Below are 16,164 nucleotides of genomic sequence, written 5' to 3' on the forward strand. Positions count from 1 at the left end.
AATTATTCTAAATCAATGTATTTTATAAAAATAATTGCTCAAAATCTATTTTACGCCAAAATAAATCAATTTGTGTTATTTCCAAGCGATTTGGCTCAATTTAAAGCTTGAAATCAAAGTATTTCAACAAAATTAATGTTTAAATAACAGTTTTCTAAAAATGTTGATAGTGTGAGTTCTACTCGAGGGTGAAGTCCCCAATAATTTTAACAAAACATTTGCGAGTCAGATAGTGTCTATAAATTTTGACAAAATCTGATAGTGTGAGTCTTCGACTAAATTTCAACAAAATCTGGTAGTGTGAAGTCTAAGCCACGAGCCCCCTAAAAATGTTGTGCTATTTCCAATCGATTTGGCTCAGTTTTAAGCCGGAAATCAACCTGAATCAAAGTATTTCAACAAAATTAATGCTTAAATAACAGTTTTTTTGTCAAAATAAAGCAATTTGAGTTATTTTCAATTCAATTTCGCTCGATTTTAACACAGAAATCATTCTAAAACAATGTATTTTATAAAAATAATTGCTCAAAATCCAATTTTAGGCCAAAATAAAGCAATTTGTGCTATTTCCAATCGATTTGGCTCAATTTAAAGCCTGAACTCAAAGTATTTCAACAAGATTAATGCTTAAATAACAATTTTCTAAAAATGTTGATAGTGTGAATTCTACTCAGGGGCAAAGTCTCCAGTAATTTTAACAAAATATTTATAGTGCCTATAAATTTTGACAAAATCTGATAGTCTTAGACGGGGACGAGCGGCAAAGCCGCGAGCCCCCTATAATTTCTACTTTCTACACAACATTTTCGAATCCGACAGGATTTGATATCAGTTTTTAGTTTAGTAACTAAACTGATAAGATCAGACCCTCTAAATAATCAATTAAAGAGCTACAATTTTGTGGTCAAAATGAATGTAGTTAAAGTTGCGTTGAGATATTTTAAATTTGCAGTGATGGATCACAATTTGGTGGTGAAGCTGTGTATTTTTGTTGTTTTTTATGAAAATTGAAAAACGCGTACATCGGTCCATAATTTGGTTTAAACAAATTATAGGCTCGTGCTTATTGTAGTAAATTTTTGAGTGTGCTTGATTTGGCGAGTGCAGGAGTGTTGTTTTGTGTCTAAAAGTGGAAAAAAGTTGGAGTCGGGGTGTGTATATATCAATCCATAATTTAGTTTGCAAATTTCGTTGTACCTGGCAATTTGATTTAAAACTAAGAAATTTTAGACGTCCATTCACCAAAATGCAAATGATGTCTTGTAAAATTGCGAACAATTTGCAAATTTTACGCATGCAGTCTCGAACATTAATTATATTTCAGAATCTGCAAATGATCTATTATTATTCTAAATAACGGTGTTGATTTTTGCAGTCTGAGTCGGTTTTGCCGAGGTTCCCATACTACACTTGAAACGTCGAATTATCTCAATTGAAACGTTTAATGCCGTTTGCCACCAATTAATCGCGAAAAAATGATTAAACCGGTTGCATGCTGATCGTGAGCGATTATCATTCAATGGAAATTGCACAAACACTGTAAATATTAGAAATGTGATTAATTCACGATTAAATTTTAAAAACCAGCTCCAAAAATTACATATAATTTAACAAATTCTTAATTGCTATATTCCGAGAAAGATCTGTAGACCCATGTCAAACTTAAAGCCGCCGGTCATACCGTGTTATTAGCGTGTCACACGTTGTATGGCTTTAAGAATATTCTCATCTTGTAATAAAAAAACTCACATCAAATCATCCACTAATCACGCATGCAGTGCTGAATTCCAAGCAATAAAAAATTCAAATCGAAGCGAAATTGTGGACATATGAATTATTCATTATGAACACTTTATTACCGTTGTAAAATCATTATTAAAAAAATTTATTGCCCATTATAATAACAATAATAATTTGATACGAGTATAGTTGCGAGTTGTATTCTGTAGTTCTTGGTTCGTATCGGCGCCAATAGCTGGCGCCAGCAATTCAATTTCCCGCTTTAGCAAAATTTGTGTCTTTTTTAATGAGGTGGGGAAGAAAACGCTCCGGCTATTTACATGGTTGGGAAACGACAAAGTGTCGTGTTTGTGTTGTGATAATTGTTTGGACATGCTTCGTTTATAATAATTTATTGTCAAGTGTGTCTACTTACCGTGTTTACTTATTATTATTATTATTACTTTTGTGATGATGGGGTGGGTGGTTAAAGTAAAGAAAGGGTACGACAGCTATAAGTTTAATGAAGCCCATAGGCGATACATAATGGTTACTGTACACTGGAGTGTGAATATGCAATATGCAATAACAAATAACATTTACAGAGGTGTGCTGTTTAAGATATTACAAATATAACATTAATTTGGATTTGAACGGTCACGGTTCAAGAGAAAATGACTTTTCCATTGAACGTGGAAAATAATTTGAATCGACAGAGGTTTTCGTATACATTTATGATAATTCTAGGGCAAATTTTTCACTAATGATAGTAAATATATACATCTATACATTCATAGGCAAGATAGCATATTTACAAAGTTATTGCACATTTAAATATACACGTTTGATTCTGAAGTTGTCACTGGTAGAGTGAATATTCATTTGCATGCATTAACAGTGAGTCAAGCACTGCCAACTGTCCAAACGCGGAAGCTTATATATGTTTAGCGAGATTTTAATTATCAATTTGGACAATTAACGTACTTGTGCAGTATTATCAAAATGAGCAATTGAAATATTCACATTGATAGCGCGATTTTTCTCTAACAGTTTACGAGACCACCTAATTCTATAAATATTCTTTATATACAATGAGTATTCATCAAGACTGGCTGATTTATAGGAAGTTGAAACAAGTAAAAATAAAAAATAAATTATATAAGCTGAACCTTAGACCTAATTATTCTAGTAATCACATATATGAAAACACCTAAAATTTGATAAGTACATCGGTCGATCACCACCACAGGGGTACAGTCCGCAAGTCCAGAAAATTACTTAACGGTCACGAACTCTCCGAACTCTTTCTCGACAAACTCACATGAAGGGATTCATTTTCCGCGTGCAAATTCCGCCGCGTTCGCGACATAAATACCTTATTACACCCCATAACCGTGCATTTAAACATTTCGGACAAGTGGTTACTTTCGCAATGTTCTTTCAATTGGGACGAAGTAGGAAACGGAGTTTTACACAGCCGACAAGGGAGGTTCCCGTCTTTATCCGGAGTTGGTTGGTCTTCGTCCACACAATGCGTGTATTTCAGCGAAACCGGCGGAGGAGGTGATCCAGAAACGGGCGAACTTGACCGCGATGAGCGCTCTTTCATCGTCGAAGACCCGTTGAACTGCGCAAAATGGTTGAAACTCCCCAACGGGAAGGGAATACCGCCGAGGGGGGGCAGCAGCAAGGGCGGATGGGGTATTCGATCACCATTGAGCATCAATTGGTCCAAATTCGGCGGTGGCAAGTGGTGGTTCTTGAGAGCTTCTTCTGCGTAAAGTCTTGTTAGGAAGTCGCCAGGGAGGGCGAAAGGAGACTTCTCCAGAAATAAACTCGCTGCCGACTTATCTGAAGAGGTAGATAATAACTTCCTATGTAAATTTAAATTTGCACTATGTCTGTCGCGACTCCGCTTCGAGGGGAACGCCGCGTTGCATCCGTCAACATTGCATTTGTGCATCAGTTTCAAATGCACGTTTTGGTAATGAGTTTTCACGCCGAAATGGTTTTGGAATATTTTCCCGCACGCGGTACACTTCCTCGGATTGTCTTTGTCGATAGGAACATCCATCCCGCTGATAAACTGGCCGTTGTCAAAGTGGCCAAAAAACTGGTTTTGACTGTTTTCGTCAGGGGATTCGGCGCCGTTGCTGCTGCCCGCGGAGGAGGCCTGCGACCGCGCGGGACTGGGAGGGCCGCCGCCCATCATGAACGCAATGGGGGGGAATTGCGGACCTTGTCCCAAGCCCAGATGAAGACTTTTAGCCATCAAGTCCCCAAAATGCCCATGAGACAAGCTCTCCAAGTGTCTCAAAGCGTTGGACGAGTCGAACGATTCGTCACTTTTGTTACTTTCGACCGAACTGGCAGGCCTCTCATCGGTTTCTTCTACTGGCTCTGAATCGTGCGATGGTTTTTCTTTTTTTAACTTATCGATCATGAATAAAGGTGCCAAACTTTTTTTTATTTCCGGACTTGCGATTTTTTCGGGTTCATTGGCATTGACGTCGGGACAGCGTTTTTCGAGGTTTAGCGGCGAGTTGCATTTTTCTTCGAATTTTTCTTCCTCTTTCCTTGTTTCGAGAAGACTTGGTGATCGTTTTTCGTGATTGGTTTGAGGTTTTTCGTTAAGAGGTTCGGAAAAAACGTCGTTTGAGGAGTCGCAGTCACTGACGGCGTCTTCCATCATTGCAGGTACAGCGCATCGGGTGGGGTTTTGACTTTTACGTTTTCTTTTGTTTGTTTGTACATTCGGTTCATCTTTGAGACTATGTGTGTCGACAATACTTAGGGAATCTTCGTTACTATCTAAATTACTAGTTATGTCTTCTTCTACATCGGAGACTGACATTTTGGGCCTTTTTGAAGGCATACTGAAATCTTCAGGTTGATCGGAGGAAACACCATTTGTGACTTCATTTTTTTCGGGTTCTTCTTCTTCGTCACCACCAACAACAACGATTCCGTCATCGTCTTCATCTTCTTCTTCTTCGGACTGGTGGTGGGTACCACCGACAAGTGATAGTGCACTGTAATCTTTAACTGAAGAATGTTTTCTTTCTTCTAATTTTTGCATGCTTAGGTCTAGAGTTTGTTTAAAGTCTATGGAACTTAAAGCCGTGTGGTGTCGGATATCTGGTGAAGGAGTAAGTAAAGGAAATGGTCCGAATGGATTGAGCGGATTTAAAGCAGCTGCAGCTGCTGGTAGTGAAAGACCGGTTTGGGGAGGTATTAGAAGAGGATGAGCTTGTGCACTTCTTCCATCATGAGGCGAAATTTTTCTACGAAGATGAGGTGAATGCAATTTTGGATTTGGATTAGCACTATGACGATTTCTCGACCTTCTTGAACTAAACATCATATTACAACCTTCAACTGTACATTTGTGCATTTCACGTAAATGTACAGCGGAGAAGTGAATTTTAAGAGCACCTTTGTCGCAAAACGTCTTTAAACATACGTTACATTGCACTCTTTTCTTCCCTGTAGCCGGGTTGATAAATTGCGTTCCTAGATTTAGAGGTAATCCCGGCGATCCCCATTGTCTTTTAGTAGGTGTTGTGGGTTTTCGTCCCGGGATTCCTCTCGGTTGTCTTGGAGCTTTGAGAATATCTCTATCACGACTTAAATTAAGTGCACTATAAGAGTTTTCGTCAACATCATCGTCTTCTTCACTATTATTATTGCCACTTAAAACTTCTCCACTTGGTGATTTACTTCTCGATGTCCTCGTTGACATAAGTCCCGGAAAGGACGATGCCACCAAACTAGCCGCCGCCAAAGGATTGACCGAAACAGCAGCCGCCATTGCCGCCGCGGAGTGACTCAACGATGGCGGCCGTGGAGGCGGCGGTGGCAAACACGAAGACAACGACGTTGCCATCGTCAAATTCAAACCGACGCTTTCACTTTCCGCTCTTCTTCGATTCATGTCGGGACTTACACGATTCGGAAAATTCGTAAGCCCGCCACCCAATTTACGGAAATCGAAAGGTTGCATGTTTTGTAGACGATTCAAAGGTGACGTGTTCAATGGACTAGTACTGACGCTTCTCGGAGGAGAGTTGGAGGGGAGAGGTCCGTTGGAGGTAGACATCTTCAAGAAATTTAAATGGTGTTTTTGATGAGGAGACATTGTCGGTAAACGAGACGGGTGAAAAGCAGATGGAACAGTTTGGTGGGACGGGCGATGGTTAGGTGACATCGCCCGACGAAGGTTTGGTGAGTGGCGGCGTTCTAGGCGCTCCAGTGTGGGATCCTGAAGTGCCTGCTGCGCCAGAAGCAATTGTTGCGTTATGGCTCGCGTCTCTCCAAACCTAAGGAACTGTTGGAGGACCAGAGGCTCCTCCTCAGGACTGCAGATACTCCATCGGTCCAGAGTGCCGCCGTGTGACTCCTGGAAAAAACACAACACTTCAAAATATGACACAAACCTCGGCAATAAACTAATCAAAACTTTTTCGCGTTTCCCCAAAAAATTTCAAAAAAACAAACAAATAAAAAATTCCTACAACAAATAAAGTAAAAGCCGTTTGAAACTGTTCCTGTGGAAAAGTATACAAATATTCGAACAATCCAATCCAAAATGACGATTTTTGGGTCCTCCACAAAATCTTAAATCCTCTGACATAATTTAAAAACGTACAAATTGTAGATAATTATTTTGTGATATAATTGAAACAATTTAGACAAAAACTTGTAATAATATAAATTAAAGACACTTAACTTAATAAAAAAAAACTTGTAAAAGTCTTCATCACAAAAATATTTGAATAAATTCTAAATTTACAATATTAGCTCCCAAAAATATTCCTACAACAAATAAAGTAAAAGCCACTCGAAACTATTCTTGTCAAAAAGTATACAAATATTCGAACAATCCAATCCAAAATGACGATTTTTGGGTCCTCCACAAAATCTTAAATTCTCTGATATAATTTAAAAACGTAAAAATTGTAGATAATTATTTTGTGATATAATTGAAACAATTTAGACAAAAACTTGTAATATTATAAATTAAAGACACTTAACTTAATAAAAAAAAACTTGTAAAAGTGTTCATCACACAAATATTTGAATAAATTCTAAATTTACGATATCAGCTCCCAAAAATATAAAAAGACGTTGAAATGAGTTTTATTCAAAAAGTAAAAAAAATATTTTGAGCTTTCCACAATGTTTTGAATCAACCGGTATAATTTTTTTAACTTTAAATAAAAAATTTATACAAAAAATGCAACAATCATTTATTTTAAAATTTACTTAAGCAAATAAAAACTTAAAATTGATAATAATAACCCAAAAAGAAAATGTTGAAAAAAATGGATGCAAACTATTATGTAATATTAATTTTAATTATAATAAAAAGAGCACTTTCTTATACGTTAAGAAAACTAGTGTAATAATAATTATTTATTAATAAATTTGTGCTTTTTTGTTCAATTCTTTTTGTTACTGAGAGAGGAGAGAGCATCAAATGTAGATCTTGAATCATCTGGTATATTTAAATGTATTTTTATTCCAATTAAAAATCAGAAATAAAATTTATTTAAAAAAATGTATAAAAAACACAATAATCATTTATTTTAAGATTTACATGAGAAAAAAAGAAGGTTGAAATAAAAATTGATGGAATATTTGAATATACCTACTAAAAAATTTAAACAAAAATGATTATTTACGATACAAGCCTCGCAACGATTTGGCATTGAATACAATATTTTACCTACTTTTAATATTTTTAATATTAAATAAAAAATACTTCCTGTAAAAATGCTACAAGCAGGTGGCATTTTTTACAATTTTGGTTAGAATTTGAAATTACATATTTTATTTTAGTTTTTATATTTCGGTGTCACAATGAGGATTTTGTGTTACTGAAAATAGTTGCAATTTTGTGACACTTGGCCCATAGACTGTCTTTTTTAAGTGAGAAATTGTTACAGTTTAACGTTTTTCTCTGAAACTAATGTAATTTAAGCTATTTTCGAGCAATTTAGGTACCGCATACGATAATAAATTTAATTTAAAAAACGCTCAATAGAAAAAATAATACAAAAATGACAACCTCTAACTGTGATACTCGTGCTCGTGCATTTGTAACACTTGTTTTTTAATATACTATTACCTCACTATGAGTGAATTACAAAAAATCATAATTTTTTTAAAATTCTTAATAAAAAAATGGAATTTCAAGCAAAATAAAAAACATGGAAAATGTAATCAAAAAGAAGTTCAATTCTGATTGTTATGTAGTGAAAGAGAATGTAAATCTTGAATCATCCGGTGTATTTGTAACTGCTTTTAGTTTGATTTGAAATGACAAATAAGTGAAAATAAGGAAAGAGTGAAGTCAGGGTTGGACTCAAGTCGGTGGCAATGCTCCAGGTTTCGTAGTAGAGTTCGCAAATTGATCTGATTTGTTTTGGCTCGTGCAGTCGATTGCAAGAGGAACAGACACGAAATGTATATTTTATGAAGGCGATGTATAAAAATATCGAGCTTCGATGGCATTCTTGTTTAGAAAGGAAGCCTGCAGAATGTCTCCCGCGCGTTTATAAATAAACGGGGTGATAGTCACCTGCCCCACTCAAGTTCAATCTACTGCAAACAAACACGCGGTACCAACACAAGAGGACGCTACGATCCTTTCAAACCGTATAATCGAGCAATTTCGAGTTGTGTTAGCCGTCGGTCCGGGATTTTACACCAATCAAATGACAATTCTCTCCGATTACTAACGGGGCTAGTTGGATTAACAAGTGAAATACTTTTATTTATTTTCTAAATCGTAACAGATGTTATTAACAATAACTGAATTCACCGTTTCGTGTTGTTAATTAGACGAAATGATGAAAATTGCTTATACATATTTTAATTAAACCTGTTCTCAAATTTTTAACAATTGTCCCACTTGTTTCTAATTGGATAAAATTTGACTACCGTTTCACTCTAATCATCTCAATCAATTTAAAAGTTTTATTTTAATTGATTCGTTGATGTCACTCTTCCGACGCTCAAAAATCGGAAATTCGTTTTTCCGAAAATTTCGCTCCAAGGCTTGGAAATTAATTGGCTGCGTTCTAACGGCACGTTTGTTGGATAAAGTTATGAATCAAAATAGACGCGTGGAATGCAAACTATAGCTTTATTTGCATTTTGAACTTGACACTAAATTCAACAAACACACAACACTCGGTAATTTAAAACAATAATGACTAAACTATGGTAGGTATAGTGAGATAGAATCTTAGACAATTCCATTTCTCAATACTGTCCGTGATTCTATATTGTTTACGTTTTTTATTAAACTATTGTTAGAGTTCGTAACGGCAAAATTGACGTGGGTGTAAAATTAGAAAAACGTTTGTTTAAATTGTGGCACTCGAGTAGTAACTCTAGTAAGGTGCTAATGCATTTTCTGTAGTTGTCACACCCCGGCTCTCAAATTGTGTAAAAAGAGATGTAATTGGAAGTGGAAATTAAATTTGTGTATTGTCGCTAATTTAGTTTTTTTTTTTTTTGGAGTCACAAATCTTGTAAGTGTAATCCTAATAACTAATGTCTTGTTTGCAATGGACTAAGTTTCGGTTTAGAAAAAATATTTAGGATGATTATAGGCATCGAAATGGGCATTTAATGATAACCCAGCTATTACTTAAGAGAATGTATTATTAAATACGAGATCGGACATTAGAGTATGGAGGATATCAGACAAAAAGAGGATCGAAAATGGCCGTTTTCAAAATTATAGCTAACTAAAAATTATTGCGTCTCGCAAAAATGATATGCAAAATAGTATATAATTTGAGTGTCTGTGATTTCGAAGAGAGGTGCACGAATGTCGGTAGCGCGATTTAAATTTGAAATTTTAATAAGTGTCGGACCGAAACGCATTCGTGCCAAGAAATTGCTTTACTATGCGTTTTGTGGTCCGGTATTGTGTAAAAAAACGTTTCGATTTTGAAATGAATTAAAAGACAACATCAGTCTAGTGAGCTGAGCGTCGGCAGAAGCAAAGGTGTGCACTAAAGACAGTCGGGAAACAAGCGAACGTCGGCAGAACCCAGAACCCAATTTGGTGTCATGATAAGCAAAAAAATCCAATTTTCGACGGCAACTTTTTTTTGTTAGAATATGACATTGGGTTATACAAGGGACGCTAATAAGCATTTGAGAACGTGTGTCAATCATCGTTTTTGTATCGATTTTGATCGTCAACTCGTTTTCAATACTGATGACTACGAAGCACATACCGAAAAACTCACTATTATATCCCATTTCACACTGTCAGTGGACTTAATTGAGTCCAGATCAATTGACAATCATTCGCCTTTTCTCAGCCTGACCATCGGCTTTATTCTCATGAAAACGTTGCCCAAATTACACGTTCCTCACCTCACCGCGTCAAAAAACCACTTGGTGACACTGTCCACTCACTGTCATCATCTTTACCAAAATCACTATCACTAGCACATCAAGAACCACCTATGCGAAAATCGACTAGGCCCTACCCGGCCGAAAAGTGTGAAATGCCAAGCTTAGGTGATAATGAAAGTAATTAACGAGCATGAAATACCTGCAGTATATATCCTCTTGTGTAATCTTCGGCGGTCCAGCCAAATCCATGCAACACTTGAAGCACTTGCTCTTTGCGAAGCACCGAAAACAGTCTATCCAGGAGTATTTTAAGGCGAATTGGAAGGGCTTGACATCCGTAAAGGACTAAACTAGCGATGTCAAACGCGGCATAAACTTGCACTGGTTCGGGGGCACTGTTACTGAAGAGATGTCGCGTTCCCAACTTGTCCAGTGCTGTAACAAAAGTGGGGATAAGTTTGCGTGCGCAAACGGGGAGGAGCCGACTCCTTTGGGGGGGTGCCAAGGTGGACGCACGGTCTAGGTGACGATACCCCTTGAACGGGCATAGTGGGACATGTATTGCACCCCCCGTCATGTGCTGTCCTATCGCTTCAAACGAGGAATTCAAACGCTATCTTACTTTGACCATCTCACGATACGGATACGGCTACGGCTACGGCTACGGCTACGTCCAAGACTTCTTTCTTTACAATACCAGAGAACATATATCAGAAACTTGTTAGCTGCTTTATTATCTGCTCCATCTTACTACACTTGAAGGATACTATTATCCCACACCAAACTCACGAACGACAGTTTTGTTTGTACACCATCTCACCCATTTTTTACTCTTTAATTAACCGTTATTTCACCACTTTAAAACACACTTTGTTCATTAAATATTCCAAAAATAATATTTACATTTTTATACCGACCTAAAGATAGCAACTATTTAGCTAATAATTTATTTTGCTGATCTCAATTAAATTTGCTCTTTCAACCTTATCACTTATTTTTACCAAACTCCAGACCAATTTCAATAAAAATTGTAAAAATATTTACTATTAATAATATTAATAATATCACTTTACATTATTGACTACACTAAATAAAAACAAAATGATAAATATTGATCAAAATACCTATTACTAAACTTTACTTCAAAGATTTCAAAATAACAAAATACCTATTTTAAATTATCATATAGGTTTGTCAAGTACTTTTTCTAAACTTGTATTGAAAAATGCAATGTCAAAGACCCATTAAAAACAGAAAGTAATAGACTAGGTATAGGAATAAGAACAAAAGATCTTGAAATTTTAAGGGTAAAAGGCGCACAAATTTACTTGCCTATTTCTAGGCAAACAGAAACAATGTCAAAGTAAATATTGTTTTGAATTTTATTATAGTCGTTTGGTATAAAATTACTCACTTCTACTGTTTATGAAATTATCAGCTACGAAAAACAAACGGAAAACGTGTGGTTTGAATTTGAACAAGGCGTGTAATTATTTAAAAAGGAGCTCCGCCTATCTAATTTCGGCCATTTATCCCTTGGTAATTTTTTGGAAAAATGTGGTATTATGTCATTTGTGACGTCGGAGTAGTGAAACATCTAAATATTGATATTATTATCTTGAGATTTCCCTAATAAAAATTGCACAAAGATAAAAATGGCATTTTTGGACCAAATTCCACGGTTATCAAATCATGACATACCATTATTAAAAAATTTCGTATATATTTTTCCGCTGAATCAGAGTAACAAGAAAAACAATATTTAATTAAATATTAAACCGAAAAGTGAAGACGACATGATTTGCGCTTTTTCGACTTGGAATCCCTTTTTTCAAAGTTATTTGAATAACTTGCGGCTATTTTATTTTCGAATCAGTTTGACGTTTCGCTTATTATTATGCATTAACAAACGTCATGTTTTTCATATTCAAATGTCACATCTCGGATAGATAGATACATTTTTCAGTGTTCTACTTTAACTTCCGAAGAAGATTGCCGTAGGCGGACGAAACGTCAGGTACTAATATTATCAATGTTGCAAGCCGGAAAACAACACATTGAAGTGGAGAAAAAAAAGCTTATTAGAAATGTGACACGGGTTGATTGGTGTAGGGGGAGGTGGGACCAGGAGAGTCGCGGGATGGAGCGAGTAATTAAATTTAACATTTCTAATAATTTATTTACGTGAGAAACAATTACAAATTGTATCTACTACTACAATTAATCACTTTTGAAAAGTAATCAATTACAGGTAATCGATAAGCTAACAACACTTGTTCAATAATTATTTTCCTAGTTTAATTAACATTGTTAAATACAAGATTGTTGATGTTTAATGCAATAGGTTTTTAAACAAGTTACCGAATCGGTCCCAAATCCGGTCGTGTGATCTGAAAATATTAGAATCTAACGGCTTTACTCGGGGCACAAATTAATTGTTTACTTAAGGGTACCCTCGACTGCGTCTAATTATTCCCGTCCCCGATTAGCATTTCCACTGTCACATTAAAAAAAAATGAAACGGGAAGATTAATTGGTCATTACGCATTGTACTTTTAATTGAGGATATAAAAACTGAGACAATTTTAGCGGTATTTTAAAGAATAATACATTTCATTATATGCTCGAGTTCACGCTTCAAGTGAACCTAGTTAATAAGTTTCACACTCGACAGATGGCGCCACTTACACAACAACAGCCACTACCGCCGATTTTTTATCAAGTTAATCACTTCGAAAAACCTAATTTGTAATAATAAAGATCAGCTGCATCGCCCCGAACGAAGCGCGCCAACACCACGCCAACTCAAGTGGACTCAGGTCGGCACACCAAAACGGATCAAAAATTCTTACGCAAGTCGAGCCATCCGCTCGCTGAAAGTTAATAGTTTTCGCAACTTTCATCGATGGATTACATGTTAATGGGCTCAAAGCACGGTTTCTAATCAGATAAGCGAGACCTGCTGAGTGCTAAATTCGTTTGATTAGAAATAATAGCAATAAAAATTTCTTTCAAACACTTGATGGTTCTGGTTGTTAATGTATGGATGTGTGAAGGTAGGTTAGTAACTTTATGTGGTAGATAATGTATTCAATCTGACTGGTAAAGCGTTACTCGAATAACTAAATTAGCACCAAATATTTGTTATTTTTCGTCATTTATTATAATTTAAATGGCTTGTAGTAAATAAAATTTGGTGATCTTGAATGACACGACCACTATTAGCATTTTAATATAATGGCAAGCTGTCGACTGCGCCACAGGTGTTTGTTTATTTAATAAATAATTCTAATTTGTTTTTGTATTAATTATTAATAAGGCGAAGAATTAGAGTCTAATAAGTTAGTGCACGATTGATTGTTGTTTATTTATCATTTAGTGTGGAATATGTGTTTGCGGAAAGAAAAAATAGTATGGATATGGATGGTCGTATTTTATTTAGACTATAACCATGCGTCATGGGTGGGCCAACCGACAAAGCAACTTAAATGCATTAGGATACAATTGCTTAGCAGGATACCAGTAAAGCAATGGTATTCTTATTCCAACTTTACATTATTGACAAATAATAGGGTTGTTACACTTGTTTTAAATAATAACTAGCTGTTTAATCAATCGTGTAATTGTAATCCTTTTTCCGAAAGAACTTTGCCAAAGTTAATTCCATACAGGTAGCCCGAAAACAAATACGGATTGACAGCTGCCCAAACTGATTTACTACTGACAGTACCACCACGAATTCTCAAACATTATCATTTCTTATTACTCAACGATAGCCTTTATTTATTTTGGATACACGCAGATAACTCGAGCAATTAATTTAATCGAATTGACACATACATCAATTGATAAATGTACTAAATGACTCATAATAACAATCCCCATGTGCATTCGACTTTTCTATTTCAACACCGACTTCTCAAATATTAATCACCGCAAAGAAAAAGATGGAAAACGTCGTAAAATTGTTTATTAGACCGCTGTGAATGCCTCCATACAACTTTCATTATTTTAAAGGAGCCGGCCGTAAACTTGTACAAATTTTGTCTTTTATGATTTATTAACTTTATTAAAAAACGACACAAAATCTAAAATAAAACCATAAAACAACAAACCAAGCACGGTTTTTCGAATTTTCTCATCATGGTGACACCACAACAAAATCTTGTTCTGAAAATGTTTAATTTATAACAGGAATAAACTAAAAAATTAGAAAATATTTGAGTGTTTTATTGTCACTTTCAAATTTCAAACCTAACTCTTATTTTAGACAGAAATTGCTCTGTCTGTAATGTCTAGATTAAGAAATACAAACATAGTATACATAGGTATACTATGTTACCTATGTTACCTATACCCCTACGTAATAAATTCCCTACTGTATCACCTTTTTTATCATAGATACAATTCCCTCTATACAGGGTGTGTCAGAACTCGCGCTCCAGAGAAAAATTTCATGTAAGATAAGATACCAGTAACATAAAAAAATATTTAAAAACTTCTATTTGTCAAAAAAATTTGACATTAATTTTTTGACATTTGACATTTTTTATGTCTATTTAATAATACCAATGATTTTGCGCCAGAACTCTCACCCCAGAGAAAAATGCCATGTAAGGTAGGAACTTGGAAAAATATTTAAAAAATTCTATATAGAAAAATTATGAAGTTATGAGAGTTTAAATTTTGCACTTTGACTTTATTTCTGTTAGAAAAATATTTTTTTGCTACAGGCTAGTAGAAGAGGAAACAAGGAAGCTGTATCCTCAATTGTAACTCTTTTTAATGTTATTTATAGCTTTTATTGTCAAAATTTTTGACGTTTACTAAATAATTATAAAAAACATATACAAGATCATCAGTATCATTAAATAGACATAAAAAAGTCAAATGTCAAAAAATAAATGTCAAATTTTTTTTCATGTTCCTGGTATCTTATCTTATTTGAATTTTTTTTCATAATTATTTAGTAAAGGTACAAAAATTTTGCCAATAAAAGCCACAAATAACATTAAACATAGCTACAATTTAGGATACAGCTTCCTTGTTTCGTTTTCTAATAGCCTGTAGCAAAAAAACTTATTTTTCCAACAAAAATAAATAGAGTCAAAGTGCAAAATTTAAACTCTCATAACTTCGAAATTATAGAATTTTTTCAACATTTTTTTATGTTCCTGGTATCCTACCTTTCATTTCTCTGTATTTCATGTAAAATATGCTAAAAACACTTTTTCATTTATTATAATTAATTTTTCAAAATTTTTACATATTTGTTTTTCTGATACTCGTAAATTACGTAATATTTTCATAATAAAAAACTAAAAAACTTGCGCAAAAATAACCAAAAAAGGTGCAATTTTCTCAAAATCTCGCTAATAAAAATTAAACAAAGTTTCAAAATATTCTTCAATACCTACCCCAAAAAACTTTTGTAAAGAAGAGAAAAAAAATGTTGAGTAGTGTTATTTGATTTTTCACAATTTGTTTGTATACCAGGTGAACAGAAAGTATAGAACCAAATGTTTTTTACTTGAACTATTTATTTTTTGAAAAAATTAATGGACGGATAATAAAGTATTATACCAGATGAATAAAAAGTATGGAACCAAACGTTTTTTGCTTAAACTATTTATTTTTTGGAAAAAATATGAATGATAAAGTGCTATAAAAATGTGATGTTTTATCAAGAATAAAATTTTTCGGATTTTTTTTTTGTTTTTGACTTCTACAATTTTTTTTTATTTTTTAAATGGCAACCACTATAAAACCATTTTTCTCAAGAAGGTTATAACTCAATTCTTTATATTCACCTTTATGTAGGTAAAATAAGAAAAATAAAAATATTTTTTTTTGCAAATTTTTGTTTTTATTTTTGATTTCTGCAAAATTTTTGATTTTTGATATAGCTATAAAAACATTTTTTTTTACAAAAGCCATAACCTAAAGATTACAACTATTACTAAATTTGTGTAATTATCATTGTATGGTTAGATCAATACTGAAAAAAAATCATTGCCATTTTGACAAAAAATTTGCATAACTCTTTATAGGCAAATCATTAAA

At 34.4% G+C, this 16,164-nt stretch overlaps 1 protein-coding gene across 1 annotated transcript in view; it reads right to left on the minus strand.

Annotated features, from left to right (window-relative positions):
* Nucleotides 1-2,224: 2,224 nt before the first annotated feature.
* LOC123006656 (zinc finger protein basonuclin-2-like) overlaps nucleotides 2,225-16,164 on the minus strand; it is a 108,282-nt gene continuing 94,342 nt past the window's right edge. Inside the window, exons 4-5 of the mRNA XM_044401301.1 lie at nucleotides 10,301-10,536; nucleotides 2,225-6,118 (exon numbers count right to left, since the gene is read on the minus strand). Coding sequence (XP_044257236.1) covers nucleotides 3,005-6,118; nucleotides 10,301-10,536 — 3,350 coding nt within the window. The 3' untranslated portion in view covers nucleotides 2,225-3,004. The remainder of the gene's footprint in view (nucleotides 6,119-10,300; nucleotides 10,537-16,164) is intronic.

Source organism: Tribolium madens, unplaced genomic scaffold (assembly GCF_015345945.1).
Source record: "Tribolium madens isolate multiple individuals breed KSU strain unplaced genomic scaffold, Tmad_KSU_1.1 Scaffold_2;HRSCAF=44;Tcas5.2_LGX, whole genome shotgun sequence".
NCBI classification, from domain to species: domain Eukaryota; kingdom Metazoa; phylum Arthropoda; class Insecta; order Coleoptera; family Tenebrionidae; genus Tribolium; species Tribolium madens.